The sequence below is a fragment of the Eptesicus fuscus genome, chromosome 5, assembly GCF_027574615.1.
Source record: "Eptesicus fuscus isolate TK198812 chromosome 5, DD_ASM_mEF_20220401, whole genome shotgun sequence".
NCBI classification, from domain to species: Eukaryota; Metazoa; Chordata; class Mammalia; order Chiroptera; family Vespertilionidae; genus Eptesicus; species Eptesicus fuscus.
In genome coordinates this window covers 54,630,991-54,649,210 of record NC_072477.1, presented here as the reverse complement: position 1 = coordinate 54,649,210, position 18,220 = coordinate 54,630,991, and the positions used below count along the sequence as shown (strand labels likewise).

General features: G+C 38.3%; 1 protein-coding gene across 2 annotated transcripts in view; it reads left to right on the top strand.

Annotated features, from left to right (window-relative positions):
- UNC13C (unc-13 homolog C) overlaps nucleotides 1–18,220 on the top strand; it is a 515,697-nt gene that overhangs the window by 206,637 nt on the left and 290,840 nt on the right. For both annotated transcript variants that reach the window (XM_008143163.3, XM_028147779.2), the window contains one exon: nucleotides 11,502–11,721. In XM_008143163.3, the coding sequence (XP_008141385.2) occupies nucleotides 11,502–11,721 (220 nt within the window). The remainder of the gene's footprint in view (nucleotides 1–11,501; nucleotides 11,722–18,220) is intronic.

Sequence of the window (18,220 nt, the reverse complement as noted above, 5' to 3'; positions counted from 1 at the left end):
CTTCTCTTCCCTGTAATTGAGCTCCTATGGTGAGTTACAGCCTTCCATTTCCCAGGGCTAGTTTTAGTGTGTCCCCTTGATTTCTTCTGACTTGCTTTTATGCAGTGCCCCTTAACCTATCTTTTTGCCTTATTCCACAAAATCCCACACTCTCTGTTCTTATAATCTTGCTTGATCTGGTCTTATTTTGCTGCTAAGAAAGCACCTTCTTTTCCCAAAGATGCGGTATGCCTCTGAGATATAAGAATCCTCTCCTATGAGATGTATTTTTACATGTTGTCCTTGACTATTCACGGAACGAGTTTCTAAACTGACCATAATTACATCTTACGCTTTGTTTGAGTAAGAAATGTTTTATGTGTCATTTATTTTAGAGTAATTTTCAATATGTCAATATCCCAAAAATCAAGAATGAAAAAGATTCATGTTATCATTTTCTGAGACTATGGAGATATACCCTCTAGTACTGTGGTCGGCAAACTGTGGCTTGCGAGCCACATGCGGCTCTTTGGACCCATGAGTGTGGCTCTTCCACAAAATACCACGGCCTGGGCGAGTCTATTTTGAAGAAGTGGCGTTAGAAGAAGTTTAAGTTTAAAAAATTTGGTTCTCAAAAGAAATTTCAATCGTTGTACTGTTGATATTTGGCTCTGTTGACTAATGAGTTTGCCAACCACTGCTCTAGTAAATTATTGAATGTTTTCCTTCAACATCTACAGCTTTAAAATGTTGGCATTTGTTTTAATACTCCATTCAATTGATTTTCAATGTGCTATCTAATAAATGTTTCACGTTTTTATTTTTTGAAAGTAGCTTCACTCTCTTTTCATAAAATGGATCCTGGCTCTTTAACAAAACCAAACCAAACAAAGCATTTCAATGAAATTATCTCAGCTGTCTATCCAAAACTCTGTTTTCTGTCAGCCTATTTAATTTTTTAGCAAGTGTTTCTTATATTTATTACTCTTATGATAGCCTATGGATTTAGAGCACTGACTATATATCACTTGAATTCAATAAAAAGAAAATGGACATGGGGATTAGATGAAATATATTAATCACTTACTTAATCTTAAAATATAAATCATTCTTCAAAAATAACTTCTTGCTCAACTCTGGTTTCTAAGTTCATATGTATTTCTTACTTTTCTATGTCCAGTAACACTCTCTTGTATTTCCACCCAGTGTTCCTTTGAGTTAGAATTATAATTATTTTTCCTTTCTAAAAGAAACAACAAATTACCCGATATGATTGCAAATATAACTAAATTCCTTCCTTCTTTTATTAGCTAAACCAAAAATGCTACATCACACACACACACACACACACACACACACACACACACACCCTACCTCTGCAGCCCCTCAACTCACCTAGAACAGGAAACTATAACTGTATGAATAGCTCATGGAGCATCTGTAATGTCAAGAATCATTCAATCCAGTTTAATAATATTAAAGATACCAACCTTGCTAGGTAGTAAAGGGGGAGCAAAGCTAAATAATACATTCTCCTAATTCTGAAAGAACTTTTTTTTTTATTGTCTAACATTTTACATATGTCTCCTTTTTCCCTGCTTGACCCCCGCCCCCAGCCATTCCCACCTTGGGCAAGCCCCCACCACCCCAGTGTCTGTGTCCATTGGTTATGCTAATATGCATGCATACAAGTCCTTTGGTTGATCTCTAACCCCTCTTCCCCTGCCATTTGTCTCTGGATCTATTCTTGTTCATCAAATTGTGTTGAGCATTATATCCCACATATGAGTGAGATCATGTGATATTTATCTTTTTCCAACTGGCTTATTTCGCTTAGCATAATGCTCTCCAGTTCCATCCATGCTGTTGCAAATGATAAAAGTCCCTTCTTTTTTATAGCAGCATAGTATTCCATTGTGTAGGTGTACCACAGCTTTTTAATCCACTCATCTGCTGATGGGCACTTGGGTTGTTTCCAAACCTTAGCTATTGTAAATTGTGCTGCTATAAACATAGGGGTGCGTATATCCTTTCTGATTGGTGTTTCTAGTTTCTTGGGATATATTCCTAGGAGTGGGATCACTGGGTCAAATGGGAGTTCCATTCTCAACTTTTTGAGGAAACTCCATACTGTCTTCCACAGTAGCTGCACCAGTCTGCATTCCCACCAGCAGTGCATGAGAGTTCCTTTTTTCTCTGCATCCTCACCAGCACTTGTCGTTTGTTGATTTGTTGATGATAGCCATACTGACAGGTGTGAGATGGTACAGCATTGTCGTTTTTATTTGCACCTCTTGGATGATTAGTGACTTTGAGCATGTTTTCATATGCCTCTTAGCCTTCTGTATGTCCTCTTTTGAAAAGTGTCTATTTAGGTCTTTGCCCATTTTTTTGATTGGGTTGTTTATCTTCCTTTTGTTAAGTTATATGAGTTATCTGTAAATTTTGGAGATTAAACCCTTATCTGAAATATCATTGGCAAATATGTTCTCCCCCTGCAGTGGGCTTTCTTGTTTTGTTGATGGTTTCTTTTGCTGTGCAGAAACTTTTTATTTTGAGGTAGTACCATTTGTTTATTTTCTCCTTAGTCTCCATTGCCCTGGGATCTGGGTCGGTAAAGATATTGCTGCGACATATGTATGTCTGCTATTTTGCTGCCTATGGAGTCTTTTAGGATTTTTATGGTTTCCCATCTTACCTTTAAGTCCTTTAGACATTTTGAGTTTGTTTTTGTGTATGGTGTAAGTTGGTGATCTAGTTTCATATTTTTGCATGTATCTGACCAAATTTCCCAGCACCAGTTATTGAAGAGACTGTCTTGACTCCATTGTATGCTCTTGCCTCCTTTGTCAAATGTTAATTGAGCATAATGGCTTGGGTCGATTTCTGGGTTCTCTGTTCTGTTCCATTGTTCTATATGTCTGTTCTTGTGGCAGTACTAGGCAGTTTTGAGAACCGTGGTTGGTAATATAGCTTGATATCTGGTATTGTGATCCCTCCAACTTTGTTCTTCTTTCTCAGGATTGCTGTGGCTATTCAGGGTCTTTTCTTATTCCAGATGAATTTTTGTAGAGTTTGTTCTAGATCTTTGAAGTAAGCCATTGGTGTTTTAATAGGGATTGCATTAAATCTGTAGATTGCTTTGGGTAGTATGGACATTTTAATGATGTTTATTCTACCAATCCATGAACATGGTATATTCTTCCATTTTTTTAATGTCTTCCTTTATCTCTTCTTTCAATGTCCTGTAGTTTTTCCAAGTACAGGTCTTTTACCTCCTTAGTTAAGTTTATTCCTAGGTATCTTAATATTTTTGGTGCAATGTTAAATGGAAACTTTTTTTTCATTTTTCTTTCTGTGAGTTCATTATTGCTGTATAAAAAGGCTATAGATTTCTGGGTGTTAATTTTTTTATCCTGCTACATTTCCAAATGCATTTATTAGCTCTAATAGTTTTTTGATGGAGTCTTTGGGGTTTTCTATGTATAGTGTCATGTCATCTGCGAACCAGGACAGTTTTACTTCTTCTTTTCCAATTTGGATGCCTTTTATTTCTTCTTGTCTGATTGCTATGGCTAGCTCTTCCAGTACTACTATATGGAACAGGAGTGGTGAAAGTGGGCATCCTTGTCTTGTTCCCATTCTCAGGGGAAATGAGTTTACTTTTTGCCCATTGAATATGATTTTGGCTGTAGGTTTGTCATATAAGGCTTTTATTATGTTGAGGTATGATTCCTCTATTCCCACTTTGCTGAGAGTTTTTATCAAGAAAGGGTGTTGGATTTTGTCAAATGCTTTTTTCTGCATCAATTGATATGATTATGTCATTTTTGTCTCTCAATTTGTTTATGTGAGGTATCACATTTATTAATTTGTGGATATTGTACCATCCTTGCATCCCTGGAATAAACCCTACTTGTTCATGGTGTATGATCTTTCTAATGTAATGTTGAATCCAATTTGCTAGAATTTTGTTGAGGATTTTAGCATCTATGTTCACCAAGGATATTGGCCTCTAGTTCTCTTTTTGTGGTGTATTTATCTGGTTTTGGAATTAGGGTAATTCTGGCTTCATAGAAAGAGCTTAGAAGTATGCCTTCCTCTTGAATTTTTTGGAATAGTCTGAGGAGAATAGGTTTTAGTTCTTCTTTGACTGCTTGGTAGAAAGCCCCTGTAAAGCCATCTGGACCAGAGCTTTTGTTTGCTGGAAGATTTTTTATCACTGCTTCAATTTCTTCAGTAGTTATCAGCCTATTCAGGTTTTTTTATTCTTCCTGTTTGAATTTTGAGAGCTTGTATTTTTCTAAGAATATGTTCATTTCGTCTAGGCCTGTGGTCGGCAAACTGCGGCTTGCGAGCCACATGTGGCTCTTTGGCCCCTTGAGTGTGGCTCTTCCACAAAATACCATGGCCTGGGCAAGTCTATTTTGAAGAAGTGGCGTTAGAAGAAGTTTAAGTTTAAAAAATTTGGCTCTCAAAAGAAATTTCAATCGTTGTACTGTTGATATTTGGCTCTGTTGACTAATGAATTTGCTGACCACTGGTCTAGGCTGTCCATTTTGTTGGAGTAGAGTTATTCATAGTATTTTTTCATAATCCTTTGTATTTCTGTGGGATCAGTTATTATTTTGCCTTTTTCATTTCTGATTTTGTTTATTTGGATCCTCTCTGTTTGCTTCTTGGTGAGCCTGGCTAGAGAGGTTCATCAATCTTGTTTATCCTTTTAAAGAACCAGCCCTTGGTTTTGTTGATCTTTTGTATTAATTTTTGGTCTCTATGTAATTTATTTCCGCTCTGATCTTTATTATTTCCTTCCTTCTGCTTACACTGGGCTTTTCTTATTGCTCTCTTTCTAACTCTTTTGAGTTGTAGGGTTAGATAATTTATTAACATTTTTTCTTGTTTTTTGAGGTAGGCCTGTAGAACTATGAACTTCCCTCTCAAGACTGCTTTCTCTGTGTCCCATAGATTTTGGATTGTTGTGTTTTCATTGTCTTTTGTTGCTATGATGCTTTTTATCTCTTCTTTGATATCTTTGTTAACCCAGTCATTGTTTAATAGCATGCTATTTAGTCTCTAGGTGTTTGATTTTTTTCATTGTTTTTATTGTAGTTGATTTCTAATATTATGCCATTGTGATCTGAGCAGATGCTTGATCTGATTTCTATCTTCTTGAATTTGAAGAGACTTTTCCTGTATCTCAATATGTGGTCTATCTTTGAAAATAACCCATGTGCACTTGAGAATGTATATTCTGTGGCTTTGGGGTGAAATGTTTTGAAGAGGTCAATTAATTCCCTCTGATCTAGTGAGTCATTTAGGATTGATGTTACTTTGCTGATTTTGCTGATTTTTTTGTTTAGAGGATTTATCCAGTGGTGTTAGTGTGGTATTAAAGTCCCCTACTATGATTGTATTTCTGTCAATCTCTCCCTTGATATCCTCCAGAACATTTTTTATGTATTTGGGTGCATATATGTTTACCAGCGTTATATCTTCTTGTTGAATTGCTCCCTTTAGTATTATGAAGTAGCCTTCCTTATCTCTTATTATGGCCTTCACTTTGAGGTCTAAATTGTCAGAAATAAGTATTGCTACTCCAGATTTTTTTTTTCATTTTCATTTGCCTAAAAAACCTTTTTCCATACCTTCATAATCAGTCTGTGTGAGTCCTTTGTTCTGAGGTGAGTCTCCTGTAGACAGCAGATATATGGGTCATGTTTTCTTATCCACTCAGCTACCCTATGTTTTTTGATTGGGGCATTTAATCCATTTACATTTAAGATTATTATTGATAAGTACTTGTTTGTTGCCATTTTTATTCTTTATGCCTGTGTTCTTCCCTTCCTATTTCTTCTTTATACAGCAATCCCTTTAGCATTTCTTGCATTTCTGGTTTGGTGGTAATAAATTCCCTTAGTCTTTTTTTGTCTGTGAAGCTCCTGATTTCACCCTCAACTTTGATTGATAGCCTTGGATAGTACAGTATTCTTAGATTCAGACCCTTCCTTTGCATGACTTTGTTTATTTCATTCCATTCCCTTCTGGCCTGATGTGTTCTGGTTGAGAAATCAGTCGATAGTCTGATGGGAGATCCTTTGTAGGTAACTTTCTGTCTCTCTCTGGCAGCCTTTATGATTCTTACTTTGTCATTGGTGTTTGCCAATTTAATTATAATGTGTCTTGGTGTTGGTCTTTTGGGGTTCATTTTGTTTGGGACTCTGTGAGCTTCTTGGACTTATGTGAGTTTTTTCTTCTTCCCAATATCAGGGAAATTTTCTGTCATTATTTCTTCAAATAGGTTTTCTATTCCTTGCTCAGTTTCCTCTCCTTTTTGGACCCCCATTATGCGGATATTGTTTCATTTCGTGTTGTCCCAAAGTTCCCTTAGGCTCTCCTCCTGTTTTTTAAGTTTTATTTCCAGTTGCTACTCTGCTTTGGTATTTTTTCCTACCTTGTCTTCTAGCTCACTAAAGCGGTCCTCTGATTCTTCTAGTCTACTGTTGATGCTTTCTATTGAGTTCTTTATAGCAGTGGTGTCATTTTTTATTTCTTCTTGGTTCTTCTTCATTTCCTCTTGGTTCTTACACATATTGTGGAATTTGTATTCCAACCTTTTCAGTGTCCTTATGACCATTGCTCTGAAGTCTTTCTCTGACATATAGCTTGTCTCCATTTCTTTTACTTCCTTTTCTGGTGATTCCTCCTTTTCTTTTTTTATGGGGGCTGTTTCTTTGTCTCCCCATGTTCGCTCCTCTCAGGGTGTCTGGTTATGTAGTTCTGTCTCTCCTGCATTGTCTTAAAGGCACAAAACACAACATGAGAAGACACAACACACAGGGCACCAAACACAAATGTATTCATGATACCAATAACCCCAAACAAATATGACCACCAGAGAAAAGAAAATTTGGGAGAGAAAGGAGTGGAAAATGATATTGAGAAAAGGACAAAATGTAAGAGAGTAAAGAAAGATAAGAAAATAGAAGGGGAAAAAGTATATGTATATGGGGAGAAAACTCAAAAAAACCAACAACTAATCCAAAAAATGCAAACAACAAACACCCAGAGATGAATACAAACAACTAATCCAAAAAATGCAAACAACAAACACCCAATCAACAAACACCGAGCTGAATCTGAGAAGGCAAAGCTTATTTCCAGAAGGTAAGGTCAAGGAATTGACTGAATGGGGAAATGGCCACAATTCAGTATAGAGGAGGTAGAAAGAGAATGAGTTTATAAGAAGAAAAGTAAAAAATAAAATACAAAGAAAAATAGTAAAGAAATACATAAAACATTTATATATATATATATATAAATTTTCCCCTTTCTTTAACCTATCTATGTATTTATCTATTATTGGAAAAGGAGAAAAGAGAGTATATAGGCCTGAGTTGGTGATTGGAATTAATTAAGCTATTATTAGAAGAAGAAAACAGGCAAGGAGAGGAAAAAAAGAAGCAAAAAAAAATTTAAAAAATGAAAAACTATCTAACAATAATAATAAGACAGAAAGAAAGAAAAATTTTAAAAATTTGCTAATGAAGAAAGAGAAGAGATAAGTATACATGGACTTGGAGCAGGGAAGAGGAAATTAGATATATGAGAAAGACCAATTTTTAACAGGGAGTAAAAAGAAAGGATAGAGAAAAACTAAAGCAGGAATAGGGTAGGAGAAATGGGATGAAAAAGGGGAAAAGTGAGGAAGAGAGTGTTGGCAAAAAGGAAAAATTGAGATAGAGTAAAATAATGCTAAAATAAAAATAAGAATAGAATGTAGAACACTAATCCCAAAATAAAATTAAATTAAATAAAGAAAAAATAAAACTTTTTTTAAAAAGGTAAAATAATATTAGTAATAATAATAATTAAAAATAAAAATATAATAATAAAAAAGTAAAATCAAGTGAGAAAAAAATTTTAGTTTCTCAAGTAAAAGATAAAAATTAAAAAAGTGAAGTAGTGAAGGTTGTTCACTTCCTCTACTGTTCTGCCTGGCACCTCTGTCTCCTGTTCGGTAGTCAGCACAGTGTTAAAGTTCCCTGCGATCCACCACTCCTCTGTGTCATAAGCCACAACCTTGTTTTCAAGCAGGCTGGATTTCTCTGCTCACTTTGTTTCTCTGCCTGCCTTCAGTTGTATTTACACAAGAGTCAATTTCTGATACAATCTTTGGGTGGCGGTGTTTCTGTATTAATTTACGGGACTAAATGGCCCCTCTACCCAGTGTTTAGATTCTTCTTTCCATGCTGCACTTAATACTGGGTTGGTGGGACGGACGGACCCAGAGCTGGTTTCCTGCTCATCTCTTCTTATTCTGATCGCCAGTTTCCGCAAAAACAACTTTCCCCTGCAGTCTCGGTGAGTGTTTTTAATTGGAAGGTCCTACGTACTGGATTTAGTAAGCAGAAGCAATGAGGTAAAAAAAAAAAAAAAAAGACAAAGGAACAGCACCATCTCACATCTTGTTCCCCTGGCACTGTGTGGTCGGTATAGAACTTCAGCCTGCCTTTCTGGGCACAGTTTCCCTCATCCTTGGGCTTATATCTAGAGTCCCTTTCTGCCAGCAGCCCTGTGGACCCCCTTCCACATTCAAGGGCTACACTGACCCCAAAGGCCATGGATTTGGTGGGGCTCAGTCTCCCTCTGAGATTCTAGTCCCCAATGCACATGTTTCTCCCTCCAGCCTGGATCCCAGATCTCACCTCTCTCTAGGCCAGTGATGGGCAACCTTTTGAGCTTGGTGTGTCAAACTTCGCCAAAAAACTGAGCATAACTCGGGTAGTGTGTCACTTTGAGGAAAAAACATTATTTCGCAAATGTTTTATCCTCGGCATGCGGCCACCTCAGCGGCCGCGTGTCATCAGAAATGGCTACACGTGTCAGTGCTGACACGCGTGTCATAGGTTCGCCATCACTGCTCTAGGCGATCTCTGAACTTTCCTTCCATGGATTGCCTCACCAGTTGTGTTTAATTTGCCAATTCCGGGTGGATGTTATTCAATTCAGCTGTTCCTTCTAGCTCCTCTGTGAGAAGGTGCAGGGCCCGTCCCCATATCCAGCGCCGCTTTGTCTCCCCTTGGACAAACTTTTTAGGCACCCGTGACCAGGGAGGCTGAAGTCTCAGTGTTTGTGGGTTCACAGCTGAGGCATCTGGTCCCTGGGCATTGTGGTTGTAGGGTCCTGGGAGATATCCAAGGTCTCCCCGGTTGAAGGTAAGACTGGGCTTCTGATCATAGCCACTCTCCCCTTCAAGATGGTGCAGTCTCTGTGGCAGAGCCGGCCGCTCTGGGAGAGATTTCAGCAGCAGTAGGGGCTGCCCAGTTAGGGTAGCCTGGTCCGCCAGTCCCCAACAGTCCTATGGAATATAGCTGTCTCTCACTCATACATACACACACTCCCCACACATTCACGCACTCTCCTTTTGCTCTCTCATTCATACACTATCTTGCAGCCTGCCGTCCCATCAGCTGCCATCTTCATGAACCTGAAAGAACTCTTAAGAGTTCTTTGCAACACATCTTCATTATAAAATGAACTTAAGAGATTTACTTGGCACAGCTACCTTTGAAAAGTGATAGATTTAGTTGTTCTACCTATATAAACCCTAATACAGAGTCTCCCACTTGAGGTATTCCCTTGTTTGACCATCCTGCTGCTCGGTAGACAAGAAGCATAAAAAGCTCTGACTAGATCCTCATGGGTAGCAAGCCTGGATCGTGCTGTTCACAGTTAGAAAAATAGTTAGTAAAGCTTAACTCCCTAGTAGAGAATCTCCCAGGGCCATTACCAAACAAATTCTTGGAAAACACATAATGAGGAAAATCTATAATAATAAAGGTGTAATATGCTAATTAGACCAAATGTCCTTCCAGACATCCTTCTGGATGACCTTCCGACAAAGCTGGGGCTGCGAGGGAAGCCCGGGTCCCAGGTGCCAGAGGGAAGGCAGGGCCTTCTCTTGCACGAATTTTGTGCATCGGCTTCTAGTATAATAATAAAGGGGAAAATGCTGTTACCATACTGTGGAATTGGAAAATAATGGGAAGTTGGTCATTTTAATGCTGTGAGAAGATATTCCAAAATGAGTTTTAAGGATGATGAATGTAAAATATAAACGCCTCCCTTCTAGTATTACTTATCAGCTAGGCTCTTACAGGATTTAGGTAAATATCCATTTCTTATGCATCAGGCAGTTGTGTGAAATTACCTGTAAATGTAACTTCAGGGATGCTGGTCTTTCTCTCAGGAAGTCACCTGCATAGTGGGATATGAGAAGTCTAGAGAAAGACTCATCCAAACAAGCCTCTTTTTCTATTGATTGACATTTGTTGATTGAAAATCTATCACCAATACTACTACTTTGTATTTGCTCAGTTTTTGAAGACTGTGGATGTTACCATCATATAATTGGATCTCCAAATAATACCAGATAGACAGGGTAGAGGGGAAAGTGAAGCTTAGAGACCTTAAATGGTTCTGTAGATTATAAGACTCTTGGCAGAATATTCATTCATTTCACAAAAGCCTATGCCGTGCCCCTATCATGTGCCAGGGACAATGACAGGCACTATTTAGGCACTAAGGAAAGAAATACGAAAGACAGTTGTGGTCTAGCAAAGCCCATTTTAAATATCATGTGATGTGGCCTATGCTAGGGATCTCACATCTCCTAGCTACCCATCCCGTAGATTTCCCCAACCCACCAAAGGTTTGTTATTAGAAAGTATTTCATGTGCTATTAAAATCTATCTCCTTTTAAAATACAAATTACCATGGGTGTGTGCCACATTTAACCTTTATCTGCTGCAATTCCTTTCTTGTGAATTAGTTGTTCTGCTCTTTTCTACAGGATAGGCAATGAAAGCAGTTCTTTGCAGAAAGAACTATGGAAGCATAGTTTAGGGATGGGGAGGTGTGAAGTGTCAGCGAGAGTACAAAGTCATTTTAGAGAGGCTTAGGTAGGATCCAAAAAGAGTGCTGAGGATGATTCTAGAAGGTTAGGGTCAGCATTGAGAATTCATTTCACCCACTTTACAAATTACCATGAATGAACCTAGACTAAGGATAGTAATAGAAATTCTTTTTTTTTTTAATTAATATTTCCTGGGCACCTACTTAAGCCTGAGACTAGGTTAGGCTCTAAGGATCCATGTAGCTTTGAACCAGATTGGTTTCATCCTTGTCCCCATTGAGATTAGAGTATAGCAGGGACATAGACATTGTTAAGTAATTTGAGCTCTTTAGTGCTATGCAAGAAGCACGTACAATAGTAGAGCCCAGTCTAATCCCGTAGATGAGGGAGTTCTTTGAGTTCATAAAATTGAATTGGGCCCTAGAACACTGAGAGAAGAGTAAGTGAGTAGAATTACTGTGCTTACTGTCTTCATTTAAATCAGTAATCAGGGGACTCTCTCAAAAATAGCATTTTCAGGGAAAAGTGATACAAATTGTTTGCTTTATGTTGAATCTAAATCCACTGACTTGGCTTGCCTGGGGAACTTCTCTCTTCTTGACAGAAAATACATGTCTTCAAGAAGACCCTGCAGGCATTGATCTACCCCATGTCTTCCACCACCCCCCACAACTTTGAGGTCTGGACAGCTACGACACCAACCTACTGCTACGAGTGCGAAGGGCTCCTGTGGGGCATTGCCCGGCAAGGCATGAAGTGCTTGGAGTGCGGAGTGAAGTGCCATGAGAAGTGCCAGGACCTCCTGAACGCCGACTGTTTGCAGAGTGAGTACTTGGTTAGGCTGAAGAGGTGGTTTTGCAGAGCCTCCCTTATCCTATATATCCTCAGGTTAGTCCTCTCAGCTCTTGCGAGTTTCCCTACCATGTATCCAAAGAAACACATACTGCCCATTTGGTCATGTAGTTGAACTTGGTGCGATTCCTACAGTGTTGAACTCACTCGGGGCAATTAGATTTCTCAGAGTGAGTACCTAGAGTACAATTGCATTGACATCCAGTAGAAAACTTTACAGGACTCCTAGTTGATTTTCTCATTTTACCTCATCATAGCTCCAGGGGGGTAAGTGGGAATATGTAGCGTCATGTTCCTCAAATGGGAGCTAACACATGCCCCCCCCGCCCCCCCCCCCGCCCCCGTGATTCCAGCAAATGGAATTTTTTCCAAGCCTATTTGGTGTCTGATTGAAGGAGCCATCTTCTTCTATGTCCCATGCACAGGTCTTAGATTGGAAGATCTTGTGTTTGAATGTCAAAGACAAACCTCCGTTACCAGATACGTGACCTTAATCAAGAATTTTAAATTTGGGGGCTTTATTTTCCTCCACCAAATGAACAGGAATCACAAATTTACCTCAGAGAGTTATTGGAAATAGTCTCTTCTAATTGTCTGGCACACAGTAGATGCTCAGTGAATCTTAGTGGCCCTTCCGCACTTTCACACTTCCAAATAGGTACTTGTGTCAACCTTTATGACGTGTGTTACCTTAAATTTTCCATTTTCAAAAAAATAATTATTTTTACTGATACTTTAGATTCAGTCCAGAAATGCCAATGTATCACACTCTAAAGTACATATTACAGTCTTTCACTGCCTTATTTATTTGGTCATGTGTGCTGACCTTAAATAAGTTAAAAAAGCATTGCCCAAGAAATATATTTGAATATGGATTTTTATTTGCAAATAATGCTTTTTTTCACATTTAAACACTGTCCCCTCTGTTCATTGTTTATGTAAATGTGGTCAATGTTAGGTTCATGGGTTGCTGAAATTGAGAAGGGACAGAGGAAAATGTCAAAGTAAGGATTAAATAAGAAATGCTTTCACGGCTGGCATTTGTAGTAACAGGAATGTACATTCTACAGTTTTCTCTACCTGATTAGTATTCTTCCTACACAGTCAGATCAGATTGAGTCTATTAATGGTAATAAATGTATTTTCTTAGCAAAAAAAAGTAGTAGTATTCCTCTGGGATACTACTGGAAAAAAAAGTTATATATATATATATATATATATATATATATATATATATACATATACATACACACACACACACACACACACACACACACACACACATATGACTGACTGCTGAAGAAGAAGGGGGATTAACTCAATATTGCTCAGTTAATTTACTTAAAATATCATAATTCAATTAAAATCCAATCCATTTGTTTAGAAAATGAATTGTAAAATAGGCATCTAAGAAATAAGCTTATTAGGTCAAGGACGTTTGAAAAACAGATAGGAAAAGTATTGCCATCTTGAAACAAATGGCTTGAATCCCTTTAAACAATGATACAGATCATAGCTGAGAAATGAGCTTATCCTTCTTTCAATCTTTTAAAGAACAGAAATGCCACCCATTTATTAAGCTTTAGAAACATTTTCATAATCCATTTCCTTTTCTTAAGGCAACATATATTATTGGATTTTGGCCAATAAATTAGGCAAATTTTTCAGTGAGGTTATTCATAAAATGTACCTATAAATGGGAAGAATCAACAATAGTTCAGAAAAATGAGAGTAGGTATATATGTTCCAGGAAGAGGGTATTTTTTTTTAAGTAACACCTCCCTTTTTTGCAAAAAAATTCACTTCCACATTGAACACAAATGGGTTTTCAAGTATATGAATCCAGCTTTACCACTTTCCACAACAGCTATCAAATTTAAAATTCTTCCTATGGAATCAGTGACATTTCTTTAAGAAATTTCTCTTGATCATTGCTTTAAGCCAGATATTTACAGTGGGAACCCCTTGCGTGAGATATTTCCATGTATGCCATCATTGAAAAGGAAAGAATAAAAAATTAAGAAGTTAAGAGAAATCAGAATTGGAAGGTGTAGCTAATGCAACCTCCTTTTCAAAATGGTCATTCAGTCTCTGAACACCTCTGGGGGGAATTAATTACCTTGATAGACAGCTAAATTCATCACTGGAAAGTTCTAGCTTATGAATTAAAATTTGAACTAAGTCCTTCCTGCCTCCTCTAACTTCTATTATTTAAGCCAAATCTTACCTCTAGAGAAAGCATTTAATACATTGATTTCCATTGCATATAATGGTTTTCACATACTTGAAAATAAGTTTTCTTCAGGTTTCTAGGACTCATCATTTTGCTAATCCTTTTTCTGCAGTCTGTCAATTTACACACATATTCTCTCTCATACATACACAAAAGAAAATAAAAATACTTTACAAATGGTCTGACCAATGACCCATGCAAAAGAGAGAGTATTTAAATTTACTTCAAATTGAGTTGAGTTTGTTATTTCATTTCCATCAAGTGTTGTTGGGTCTGTGACTTACACATTTGCAGTCAAGTGGGATTCAATCAGATTGTTATAAAATCCCATTCACTGCTTCAGTACTTCTTTGAAGGTTCGGAGATATAGAAAAACCTCAAATAAGTTCCCCAAACAGTCTCATCTTAGCTCCTCTTTGACTAAGTTTAGTTGGAGGTGCTTCTTGTACTTGTCTGTCTTCCTGGCCCAAGGCTCTTAGCTATAGAGATAGCTGTGAACAGAGGAGACGAACGGGAGACAGAAAGGTCAGTCCCTGAGAAAGAGAACTGGCTTTTCTTCCTGTCTCAGTTCCAGGCCAGTGGCAGGAGCCAGGGTCTGACTGCGCCCCCACCCCCTTTTTTTTTTAATTAACTCATTTGGGTCTTGCTATCTAAAAAGATCTTTTTTCTTTATAATTTTCGTAAAAGCTTAGGTGGTTGAAGAATTGAGATGTTAGTGACCCTGAATGATGTTAATATAACCCATAAGGAACTTGCTATTACAGTTATGATAGCAACTTTAATCTAGAAAAAAAGCACACAAAAAAAAGCATATGTTGGCTGGGATGAGGATGTGTGCAGCATGAAGCATATGTAGAGGAGAGATCATATGTAAAATATTTTCTTTATCTTTTCACATTGGAAAGGAAACTTCAAAATTAGAAAAATATGCAAATACCATGGTACCTAACCCAACGGGCCTTTACTTCCTTACACATTTCCCAGGAAGGAATCCCAGAGTCCCACTGAATAAACATTCTGCCTAATAAGGATGGAAAGTATTTCTCCAAAAGTTAAAGAAAGCAGCATCTCATGGGCGTGTTTTTTGTTTGTTTGTTATTTTGTTTGTTTTTGTTGTTCTCTGTGTTCCCCACGACACTGTATAAAGCTCATGTGTCCTAATTATTACCCATTGCCAATTCATAACATGAGGAAGTCTGGCTAGTGTACTCCCTGTGTGCAAACTAGAGACTGATGCTCTTTCTTTGTGTCTGTGTTGCCACATTTTGCAATGGTGATACCTTAAGATGGTTATTTGTATGGAGCAGCTTCTGTGGGTGAGAGCTCTATTCTGGGCTTTCAGAGCTCAACAGGAAGTAACTGATGTTGTCCCTCAATGCAAACCTATTTTCTAAAACTTAATTCAGATGAGTAGATGTGAACACATGTCTTGGAAACTTTTGACATCTACTCTTTCAACAGCAATTGTACAAAATATGCTTATGTGATGAGTACTCAGGAAGCTTAGAACTAGGATTCTGTGTATTCACTGCTATACAGGGAGACCATAGCCTTTATTTCCCCGGAACTTAGACACATTTAAGCACTGGTAACTGCTTAATAAATGTCAGTTTATTAATGAGAACCTAAGAACTATAGTTAGAAATGTCATGTAATGATTTGAAGATCATTCTTTCATAGAACCATAGACTTTTAGAGGAGCTTTTAAGATCAGTGGATTGAGTTCACACAATTTAGTATCTTGTCAAAAAAGAATCAAGTGGATATTATAGTTAGAATTAGAACTCAGGTCTGTGCACTCCAAGCCCAGTGTTGTCTCCTAATTTATAAAGAAATATACAAAGTTGGCCCTAAGGAGAGAAAATGAAAGTTGTTGACTTTTATTTGTAGTGCTTTTCCAGTCTCGCATAGAGTTTTCCTGTCTGTAAGACATCCTGGGCCGCCCAGATAGATCTTGGCTTCACAGAACTTCCCATCATGATGATGCCTCAAGGCCTGTCCGTGGCCAACATGCCAAGCTTGGCACATACCCCTATCACAACATGCTATTGCATTGACTCTTCAACCACACTAAAGAGGAAATAATCTGATACATTAATTGGGGTAAAAGTGGAATCAGTAGTTCAGTTACTTTAATACAATGACCAATTCCTTAACCCAAAAGAATAAACTAATAATGGAGTATTTTCAATTGCTGGGGCTTCTGTAGGGGGATAAAAGGGTAACTATGCCTTATATTATGTCATATAGGTATCAACATAAACATAAGAAAGATCTAGTTTCTCATCCTGCTACTACTGGAATTTTTTTTAAAACCTCTCTGAGCATCATGTTCCACATGTGTGGTAATATCCATTAATGCCCTCCAGCTAAAGACTACCAGGAACACAATTGTAGCTTTAAAAGTTTAGTTTATTACCCATTGCTGAAGGGAGCATGCAGAGCAGGGTGAGCTGAACAGTGTGTCAGTAAGAGGCTTTTAGACAGCAGATGTTCGCCTGGATTGGGTATTGTCTGGAAGTGAGAACAGCTCTATGAGTCTGCAGGTTAACAAACCTTACCTACAAGGAGGGGGGACTCAAGTGAAGCTAACAGCTGTACTTAGTAAAGAAACAGTGGCTGCTTAGTTAGAACGGGGGATGTTTGGTATCTGGAATTTTGTGACCTTGTATTTATTTGATTTTATGTTATTGGTAGAAGTGGAGGGCTGGGGTGCTGCAAGGAAATTAATTTCCTGAGGCCCCCCTGGGAGGATGGGGTTTTTGTGGAAAGCTCTATTGGTGATGTAAAATTAAGGAGGTTCCCCTTCAAGGTCCCACCTTTGTCCATCTCACCATGGAAGAAGTCTAATCTTACCTTCAGAAGGGCCAGAATTAAGGCCACTGCCTAGAATCTCTGTTTCGTATTATAGTCCAGTCCAGTCCAGTATCTGGTTAACTTGGCTTGTGTTCCCAGCTCCAGTCCAGTATCCTGAGTGTGGAGTCTACGTTGCCATGGGCCGTGTGGCTGCTTAAGGCCACATGGCATGGGTGAGTGCAGGTCAGAGAGCAAGCGAGCACGTGGGAGAGGGAACAAGAAGCAAGAGAGAGAGGGGGAGAGAGACGTTTTAACTTTGCATTTCTGATAGTGTATACCCCCTGACCAAACCATTGTCGCCCAGGCTACACTGACAGGCAAGCATCTTCCTTGCATCACTCCAACTTCACTGTGTATGCACCCATCTCCCCTTTTGTTCCATCCCTTCCCCACTCCAACCCCGCCCACCCACCCACCCCCATCCACCCGCCCCTGTGATTTGTTGGACTGGCGGTATTCTGGGGAGTGTGATGCTACAGGTTCCTGGTGAAGCTGCCCAGATGACCAACCTCCCCATTGCTCTCTTCCTATTATTAATATTAATAATCAGTTATGATGATAACACTTAGAAAAAATATCAAGTGCCCTTTTTTGTGTCACTTTGCACTGTCATAGAATGACTGTGTGTGAGGTGGCTGTCCTGTGAGCTTGTTCAGGTCCAACAGGAGAACAGCATGGCCTAACTGGGAGTGCCAGGCCAGCTTCCAATGACGCTGAACTTGTGTCAGTCAAGTTCCTGGCTGTCAGAGTCTATGTAAGAAAAGATGGGGGAAAAAGAATCTAGTGCTTAAATTTCTCATTTTTTTTTAATCATATTTCACTTGTTTTCTGAAAAGAATGTGAAGAAATCTATGTAACTAAAAATAGCAAGAAAAAAAAAAGGTCTTTTCTCCTTCCATTCCCCCATTGCTTTCTTATTTTTCTTCTTACATAGTAAAAGTAATTTGGAAATTGTTCATTTTTTAACAATTAACTCTTTTCCCCTAATTCATATAGATAGTTTTTGACTCTGAAATGATTCTGAAATTTTTAAAAAGAAAGTATCTAGATAATGCTTAGGAGATGTAGTAGCTTTGGCATACAATTCTGTGAGTGGATTCCGGATTTCATCTTCTTTTAATATGCAAATGTTTCCAAACTTGTTCTAAATGTTTGTATTTACAATTAATGGGACAATTGAATATTGTGGAGGTGGAGGGAGAAGAACTGTTGCTTTTTGTTTGTTTTTGGACCCAAGTTCACTGACAGTGAAGTCACTTCACAGAAGGTGGCAGTGAGGGGGCCACCCTTGGGAGTGGGGGACGATGCTATGCTAGATCTGTGTTCCTCCACTTATTTTTCTGCTAATTATCAGTCCTTTGTCGGTTTGCCAGAAATCCTGT